This window comes from Natrix helvetica (assembly GCF_964273705.1).
Source record: "Natrix helvetica genome assembly, chromosome: 5".
In the NCBI taxonomy this organism is placed as follows: Eukaryota; Metazoa; Chordata; class Lepidosauria; order Squamata; family Natricidae; genus Natrix; species Natrix helvetica.
The window spans coordinates 68,330,332-68,340,371 of record NC_138551.1 but is presented as its reverse complement, the minus strand read 5'-3'; the positions used below and the strand labels follow the sequence as shown (position 1 = coordinate 68,340,371).

The following is a 10,040-nucleotide window of genomic DNA, read 5'->3' as shown; positions in this document are numbered from 1 at the left end:
GCTAAGGCTCACAATGAAGAAAGGCTTGCCACAAAAGTAAAAATTAACAAAAAAAGCTTCTTCCAACATGTTAAAAACAAGAAAAAAGTTAAGGAAACAATTGGTCCATTGCTAGGAGAAAGTGGCAAGAAGGTGACAAGCAACAGGGAGAAAGCAGAACTATTTAACTCATGTTTTGCATCTGTCTTTACACAAAGGGATAAAACAGTCCAACCTGTCAAAAGCAGCACCACAAAAATCAGATTAGGAACACAAATTGAAATAGGGAAGAAAATGGTAAGTGAGCACCTGTCCACCCTAATGAGTTCAAATCACAAGGACCGGATGGATTACACCCCAGGGTTCTGAAGGAACTAGCATACGAGATCTCAGAACCACTGAATTATATCTTTCAGAGATCCTGGAACACCGGGGAACTACCAGAAGACTGGAAAAGAGCTGATGTGGTTCCCATCTTCAAAAAAGGGAAAAAAATAGATCCAGGAAACTACAGACCTAACAGCCTGACCTCAATACCAGGAATGATTCTGGAAAAAATAATCAAGCAACGAATTTGTGAACACCTAGAAGCAAACAAAGTAATAGCCAAAAGTCAACATGGATTTATTTGTCAAAAACAGATCATGCCAGACTAATCTTATTGCATTCTTTGATAATGTGACAAAATTAGTGGACCAGAGGAATGCCGTTGATATAGTTTACTTGGACTTCAGTAAGGCTTTTGATAAGGTAGACCATAACCTACTACTAGATAAAGTAGAAGAATGTGGGTTAGACAGCATCACCACCAGATGGATTCGTAACTGGCTGACCAACCGCACTCAACGTGTAGTCCTCAATGGAACTGCATCTACATGGAGGGAAGTATGCAGTGGAGTACCCCAAGGCTCTGTTTTAGGCCCAGTACTCTTCAACATCTTCATCAATGATTTGGATGAGGGAATAAATGGGGAACTCATCAAATTTGCAGATGACACCAAGCTGGCAGGAATAGCCAACACTCCAGAAGATAGGCTTAAGATACAGAAGGATCTTGACAGACTTGAACATTGGGCACTATCTAATAAAATGAAATTCAATGGTGAAAAGAGTAAGGTTCTACATTTAGGCAACAAAAACTAAATGCACAGGTACAGTATAGGTGGTACCGTGCTCAATAGTAGTAACTGTGAGAGGGATCTTGGAGTTCTAGTGGACAATCATTTAAATATGAGCCAGCAGTGTGCAGCAGCTGCCAAAAAAGCCAACACAGTTCTAGGCTGCATCAACAGAGGGATAGAATCAAGATCACGTGAAGTGTTAATACCACTTTATAATGCCTTGGTAAGGCCACACTTGGAATACTGCATTCAGTTCTGGTCGCCACGATGTAAAAAAGATGTGGAGACTCTAGAAAGAGTGCAGAGAAGAGCAACAAAGATGATTAGGGGACTGGAGACTAAAACATATGAAGAACGGTTGCAGGAACTAGATATGTCTAGCTTAAGAGAAAGAAGGTCTAGGGGAGACATGATAGCAGTGTTCCAATATCTCAGAGGTTGCCACAAAGAAGAGGGAGTCAAGCTATTCTCCAAGGCACCTGAGGACAGAACAAGAAGCAATGGGTGGAAACTAATCAAGGAGAGAAGCAACTTAGAACTGAGGAGAAACTTCCTGACAGTTAGAACAATTAATCAGTGGAACAGTTTGCCTCCAGAAGTTGTGAATGCCCCAACACTGGAAGTCTTTAAGAAGATGTTGTATGGCTATTTGTCTGGAACGGTATAGGGTTTCCTGCCTAGGCAGGGGGTTGGACTAGAAGACCTCCAAGGTCCCTTCCAACTCTACTATTGTATTGTATTGTATTGTATAAGAAGAAGGCCCTTTTCAATTGGAGGTCCTTTTCTTAAGCCGAGCGCATCTTAACAGCTAGCCCTCTCTTTTGATCCAGGCAAACCAAGTCCATTTGTATTTATATAATAATATCTAATAGAGTGGGATATTAAGAAAAATAATCTTGTAAGCCCAAAAACACAGATTCTAAAGTAATCAGCATTTTTATTTTCTTAGAAAAGGCAAATACTTTAAAAGGATTTCTTTATTTAGCAGAGAAATATTAAAAAATTATTGTTAAGATTATAAAATTTGTGGATGATTTTAAAAAGTTATACAGGCATTTTTTTAAAGTTTCCTTTTTGATTCTTCATAATATTTCAGAGCTTAATTACTCTGTTAGACTTGTAACATATTTTAATAGTTATCAATAATTAAAACACCACAATGCATTTGAAGACAAATTATATGCTTATTACTTAAAAGTAAGGAATGAGTGAATCTAAAGACATTGTAAGACCATAATATATACATAATGTCTGTACACAGTGACACAGTGACACAAATAAAAAAGATAAGATTGGTTTTGTTGGTTCCAAAAGCATCATTTTTATCCCTATATATTTTTAGATTTCTACATTTGCAGATAAGATATTATTCCCTATAAATTAAAACTGACCCAGGAACCTAAAATATACTCTGCACTAATATATAAGCAAAAACTAGTTGATAATTTATTGGATAAGGACCAATCAATGCTTGAGAGACCAATTCTAATGTAAGCCTTGAGCATGATAAGTGGTTTTCCTAACACTTTAATGTAAAAGATTATACAGCTATACTACTAAACTACATTGCAGGCATTAGGACAATTATTTTCATAAGGCTTAGCATGCAGATAAAGACACAAATGAAATGTCTTAATTATATTTTGATTGTTCTAAAACTCATTCGGAACCATAGTTCAAGCTCCTGGTTGCTTTGGAATGCATTCAGTTGAGTAATTTTGTAATCATACTTAGAGCTATCCATAACTGTTGGAATGTGAGAATCATGGCAACTAAGGTTTCATATTGTTGATTTGGGTTAAAGTATATAATATTGCAAACATTTAAAACAGAAATTTTACAACTTAATTTTTTACGGTTATCTTTTCTTTCTCATTGGACGATCCCAGAATCGACAGAGGCTTGTTTCCGAGTAGTCTTTGGAGGTGGTGGTGGTGGTGTTTTGCTTGGTAAAGGAGGTGGCAGCTGCTAGAAAAAAAAATGGATAAAAGCTCTTAGTAGAGAATTAACTGTATCGATTCAAATATAATTTCATATAATGCTACTATTGTGATAGCAGGATAAAAATCTATAACTATTTAATTCCACTCCCACATGAGTCTGACGAACCGGGCTTTACTAATGACTGTAACTAAATTGAGTATTCAGTAAGGACATCAACTGAAATCTATTACATAAGTAAGTATAATTATTTTATACTGTGTTTGTTAACTATTTTATCACTAGATAATACCAAACTGAGATATATTCTGGAATATATTCCTCCACCTTTTTAAAAATAATTGGATACCAATTTTCAGTTTAGAAAGGCCATGCTATATGAAATGTGTACATTGCTAGCTTATGAACAACTTTTCATTTGCCAGCATATATTTATGAAGGCTTAATGCCACTATATTATGTTGCTGAGTACTGTTTTGAGTTCTAGAATTTTATTTAATCAAATTAATCAGGAGTAGAAGTGCAAATTGTATGTGCAGCAAATTATGCACCAATAAAGATCAAGCTATGTAGCCAATAATAAAAATTCTTGTTATAAGGGTAATGTGCAGCTATTTCACATATGTGTACATGATACTGTTAAGCTGACTTTTCATAGCTTCACTAAGAATACAATCATTAAAACCTCCATTGCAGAACCATGAAATCATTTTGCAATGCTCCATCTAGCAGTTATAACAGAATAACAGAGTTGGAAGGGATCTTGGAGGTCTTCTAGTCCAACCCCCTGCACAAGCAGGAAATCCTATATCATTCCAGACAAGTGTCCAGTCTTCTGGCAGTGTTACTTCTTTTTCCTCTGCTTTTACATCCCTCTTTATATTCCAAACTTAATGAGAAAAGTTCTTAAAAGAAAAAAAATCCAATCAAGCGTTGTAAAAAAAAAATTCTTAATCCATAAATATAAAAAAAAGAATGAAAAGTAGAAGAAAAATTAACCAATCCAATTTAAAAAGTAGGAAACATTTGTAAAGATTCCATTCGTAAAAAGAAAAAATTAAAAAAAGATAACACACTAAGTTTAATTCTGTCTTAATCTCGCCGCTTACTCTCTTCTGTCTTCAATTTTAATTTAGCTTTGGTTTTTTTGGGTGATCTCTTCTCTAAAAATAAAAGTTTTCTCACCAATTCGACACACTTTCTCTCCCGCTTTCCTTCCGTTCTGGAGTTGTCCCAACTTCAGCAGCTTCAATGGCTGCGTCTCTGTCACCGGAAAAAAGAGCTTCTCCTGGATCAATCAGGGACTTTGCGATGTCCCTGAGATCAGCAGGATGTGCCCTTCTCTATCACAGTCTCTACGGGATGGTTTAGGTCCAAAAGGACTGTCCAGCTGCAGATATATCGACAGCGATCTTGGAGCTCCAAGTTCGCACGTCGTATCGTCGCAATGTCTCTCCTGCTTTTGCGAACTTCTATGTACCACTTTTAATGCAAATCACTGTGTCTTGCATTCAGATGAAGTGTGAACATTGGGTTTCCTAATACACAATGATATTTTTCAAGACTTCTCTGTTTTAGCAGCTAGTGCAACCTTAAGCTCCAGGATTAATGCAAACAGCTTTTCTGTGCTTCACAATCCACTTTCAAACAAAATTGCTGGGGAAAAAAGGCAGCGATTTCTGGCCATTTTGAAATAGCAAAAGTATAGAGTTATTAATGGTAGAGATTCCACAAAGCTCTCTTCTATAAAAGGACATGTGGAAGTTATTATATATTGTATGTCCTATAATATAATTTAATAATAATTTATAATATATCAACTATATTTATGGTTGATTTGTTTCATAAATAGGTATTCTCATAGTTTTTATAGCTGGCTTGTTGAAGTGGAAGAATGGTCTAAAGAAAATTCTCACATCCATGGTCAAAATTTGACCAAAACCCAGAGTCATGTAAAAGTCAGCTAATGAAGCTATTTACATGGTGACATATCTTTCAGCTTTTCATTTGAGATCAGTTCTGTTTTAAATATCAGGATGGGACAAGTATTCTGTTTCATCTGTCAGTAAGAATTATATCCTAGGGAACATAATTATTTTTCTGTAGAGTAACTAGCCTTAGTCATGAAGTAGACCATTTGTTCTCTGCATTATTACTTACTGAAAAATCCTGTGTTATTTAGCTACAGACTGTGCACCTTTAGAGTGGCTATGTAACATAGTCAACACAATGTCAGGAAATAACAGATGACTGATTTATTATAATATTTTATATTGTGAAGGGCATATGCATAATAATATGCATTTTTTACTTGATGGATGAATGGGGGAATTAAGAAGCAAAAAAAAAAAAATCAGAGGAGGATACAAATTTAAAGAAAAGGGTTTCTGAAGAATTGAATAAAGCTGCTGCTTCTTATAAATCTTCCTAGGTCAAACAATTTAGGCTAAGAGATAAGAAGTTAGGACAGCAAGCTGATAGTGGTAGATTTCACATTAAAGAGAAAGCATTTAAATATTAAAAGCAACCATGGAAGGAGAAGGTAGAAAGAAGGTAAAGAACCAGAATGATATAAATCTCAGTTTAATAGAAAATATCGATAAAGGAAAAGATAGAGAAACAAGATTCTAATAAATTCCTGTGATAACAAAGCCTTTTCAATGAAAAGTTGTGCTGCTTCCCCTCAGTTAAGGGAAGGTGTGGTTTCGTAGAGTATTTAAACAATAGAAAAATATTACATTAGTAATCACCGTCAGCCATTCAGCTACTCTATGAATCAGCACTATCCATGCCCTTCTGACTTGCAACACCTCCTTCAGAGCTGCCATGGTCATTCTGCCATGGTCATCTTTTACATTGTCCAGCCAATGGGTACTATGGTGGCCCCTTCTCTTTTTTTCTGCTGATCACTCCAATGTAACTTTTTGAGTGAGTCAGCTCATAACAATACCAATAGTACTGGAAAGCATCACCAAGAAAGTTGCACTGGAATCTCCTTTTGGAGCAGAACTAATAATGGTTTTTGTTTTCAGGCATATCAGCACTGTATAATTTTGATTGTCCCTATAATCAAAAAAGCCAAGAATGCAGTCCTAGATTTAACTTCCACTCATGACTTGATAGATCCTAACTGAATAATCTGTTTTAGTGCTGTATTGATCTCAAAGGTAGATTGCAATGATGATGCCAAAAAAATTGCAACGTTACGTATAATGAAAAGACAAGATCTGAAGAGTGATCTCAGCAGTCTAAAATACTAATGATCTATTGAGATTGAATTCATTTTAACCCTATAAAAGACTATGCACTTTTTAGAAGAGCATGGGACAGAGAAGGATTTTTCTTTCTGCAATTTTTTAGTGGGGGTGGGAAGGATACTGCATCTACTGCAGATGCACAATCTCTGCATTTTCTTACAATAACAGCAAGTTGGATTCCCTGGTTTACCCAAACTCTTTAAGATTTGGTAAGATCACCCATTTTAACTTCTAAATCCTAGTATGAACCAGAATTGATACAATCTCAATATGTTAAATATTCTAGTTATACAAAATAATTATCAGAATTATGAAATACCCAACCAAAAAAGCATTATGGACATTTGAAATAATAATTTTAGTGATTAGAGCTATTATGATAATTTTTGTGGGGGTGACTAAACTAATATGGAAATTGATCACTGAAGGTCTCATTCACATTCTTTGCTTGCCGGAACAAAGTTACCGGTAATTTATATGTGTGGAGGGTGTAATGGAAAAAGAAGAAAAGGACCAATAAAGGAGAATATTTATAGCTCAGGATTCAAATGTGAGGTCCATGGTACTCTTTGAGTTTGGCTGTTTTCTTGCAGATATTTCTTTGCCTAAGTAAGTAATATCATCAGCAACAACAGCACTGATAGTTTGGGTAATGAAATGTCTGCAAGATGCAAGAAAACAACCATGCTCAGTGAAGAAAAGGAATTAACAATATAAATTTCTGCATAATTTTAACAGGAATCCCCAGTTGTGTTATTCCATATTAAGATACTTGAAAAGGATACTAAAATATCTACTTGCCCTAAACTGGATTAACTCAGATATGTCATTAGAAAGAAATCTTGTATTTTAATACTATTAAATTAATTGAGTATATACATATTCAGTAATAGATATGGCTGCAAGTAATGCTTTGCTGGCAGAGTAGGTAGATTATAACACATTTTGAGACTGAACTCTTAGATTGATAGTAGTTGCAACTTCTTCCTATCTTCTTTCCACTTTTATAAACATGCAGAATGTTCCTCTAGTTTCTGTCTACCTCTTTACAATGAAAGAAGGGTGAAAAAAACATATTAGTCCCTGCAGAAAAGTTTGACTGCCAATCACAATATTCTTGAAATAGAGATCCAAATTTTCTGGAAAACTGAAAGGTTCCTTCCAATTGAGCTTACCCCTAGTGACTTAATTAACACATCCGTGTAGTTGTCTTGGCAACAGTAGGAAAGTTGGTTGCTGCCTTCTTTCAACAGTACGAAAGTCGGTTGCTGCCGACTTCCAAGTTTAATCTGAGATTTTGGTATTTCTTAATGACCTTCCAAATATTAAGTGAGCCTGACCCTGCTTAGTTCCTGGGTCTATTTCAAAATTTGTTTCAATATATGTGAAAATGTGCTATTGTTATTCAGCAAATGCCTTAGGCTGGGTAGGTATTTATAAGCAGTTTCTGGCTTGTAAACCTGTACTAGTGAAAGTTAATTATAGGCAATATCATTGGTAGCGATTACGTTCTTAACTGTAAGTGAAAAACTGTTACTGCTTTCTTTCTGTGTCTATTTTATATTCCTATATTCCTATTAACAGCTTGGCCTTTTTGGATCAATTTAAATTTCATAATTTTAAATCACTTGTAAAGGATAATCAAAATAAATTTAAAGAAAAGATTTTATTGAACTTCGAAGCTACAATAGATGACACCAGCAAATTGCTATCAATAGTTAGGCTGTGGACTAATCACATTTAGTAGAAACAGAAAACACAGACTTGTTTAATTTCCAAGCCTAGATAAAGAGGGCCAGGGGCTCTGTGTATATTTTATACTTTCATTAAATAAGGATTGTGTTAGGTTTCAACAATGGTAGGTTTTAAGAGAGGGACTGAAGTAATGATATGGTCTACCAGAAATTAGGGCCACACCTAGACCAATTTCCTACAGTCATGTGACCTTCAGGAAAAATAGAAGTCTTATTTAAAAGATGCATCTTGAACATGGAAGCATTTTGTCTCCAATCTTTTTAATTTTATTTTTACTGTATTAAAAGAAACAGCTGCCCTTGTTTCTCTTGAATTTGCCTTGACAGAAATGGGTGAGATATAAAGGAATGGGAACTTTTTCTCCATGAATTAAAAAAAAAAAACATCTGGGGTTTGCATTGAAATATTATGGCCAAGAAATTAAAATCACTCTTTAAAAACAAATTGTAGTTCCTTGACTTCCTCTGTTTCTGGCACAAAAGGAAATGCAATTGTTTATCCTTATCTACATGCATCTTACTTTATAATTTCCTTTTCAGGCCTAATATACAGCTAATTCTCTCTTTTTCATAAATTATACAATATTTTGAATATACATACACAGTTGATTGCACTGTATGATAATGTAAACAGTAATTCTCATAGCACTATTGAATATTAAACATTTGAGACCATATTTATAAGATAGTATAGAAGAACTGAATTCAAACAGTAAATTATAACCTTTCTGTTTCATTTTGCCTTTATTTATTTGAATTCTGTTAATTCATGCTCATAATTAAAGAAACTTCCCTTTGCCGGTGTTATTATTTATTTATAACCAGGACTTTTTATACACATGTATATATTTATACACACATCACTAGAGAAAACATAAAAACAATCCCTATAATAAAACATCACTAACACCCTCCAAATTAAATTAAAATAATAGAAAAAGATAAAATAAGAAACAATGGTGGCTCAGCTACCATCAAGCTTCAAAATCTACTTAATGTTTACTAATGTTACTTATAAAAACCCACTGATCTAGTTTGGTCTCTATGTTTTATTTGTGTCCAAAGACATGCCAAATTACAGATTTATGGAGATATTTGCCATATAAAAATTTGATATACTGTGGAGATATTTCATTCCTCTTTTCTTTTCAATAAGCATAAATGCTTTCCTATTTTGATAAAAATGTATTTCATTACTTTGTCAAGAACAACATAACTTGTCAAAAAGACAATCCTTTATTGGTTTGCTAAAGTTCTAAATACAGGTTCAAAAGGCATAGATGCTATGAGCAGAAAGATGCATGAATAAGTGTAGTTTTCAACTCACTGCACATGATTACATATGTTTATTATGAAAGTAATAGAACTGGGGTACAGTTATCATATAATGTTTTTGTCTTCATTAGTTCTACTACTATATATTTCTTCTTTAAAAGGTATATAAAGTTCTGCATGCAATTTTAGATTAATTGAGATTAGAATTTTATTTCCATTCTGAGTAGACTTCCTATGTTTTACATTAAACTCCCTTTCTTTTGAATTTCTTTTCTTAATTATTTTTAGTGTGTAGCTGATTTTGTATTCAGTAATGGGTACAATCCTTAGAAAGTAGTATGCAAGGTCTCATTTTCACATCCTAAGGAAAATATTATAGAAGTATTTTAAAGTTTAGACCTAAGGACATTGAACTGAATATGTAATTTTAGTTCTGAATATGTCATTCTCCAGTTCTACTATAGGGTGAGAGTTTATGCTCATTCAGATGCTACCAAACTGCAGTGCCTTGAATCCTTTATCACTGGCCATGCTGTCTAGGACTACTGAAGTTTTAGTTAAACATTTGAAGAGCTTCAGGATGTCCACTCCAATGAGATTGTTATCTAAAAAACTTCAATATGTATTTTTATAATGAAAAGTATGGATACTTCAAATGAAACCAAATGTATAAAGTTGGATCAACTTTAAATGGTGATTATAGTAAATATTGA

The 10,040-nt window shown here is 34.1% G+C and overlaps 1 protein-coding gene across 1 annotated transcript in view; it reads right to left on the bottom strand.

Annotated features, from left to right (window-relative positions):
• Positions 1–2,032: 2,032 nt before the first annotated feature.
• DOCK1 (dedicator of cytokinesis 1) overlaps positions 2,033–10,040 on the bottom strand; it is a 459,011-nt gene continuing 451,003 nt past the window's right edge. The window contains exon 52 of the mRNA XM_081954827.1: positions 2,033–3,068. Within this exon, the coding sequence (XP_081810953.1) occupies positions 2,973–3,068 (96 nt within the window). The 3' untranslated portion in view covers positions 2,033–2,972. The remainder of the gene's footprint in view (positions 3,069–10,040) is intronic.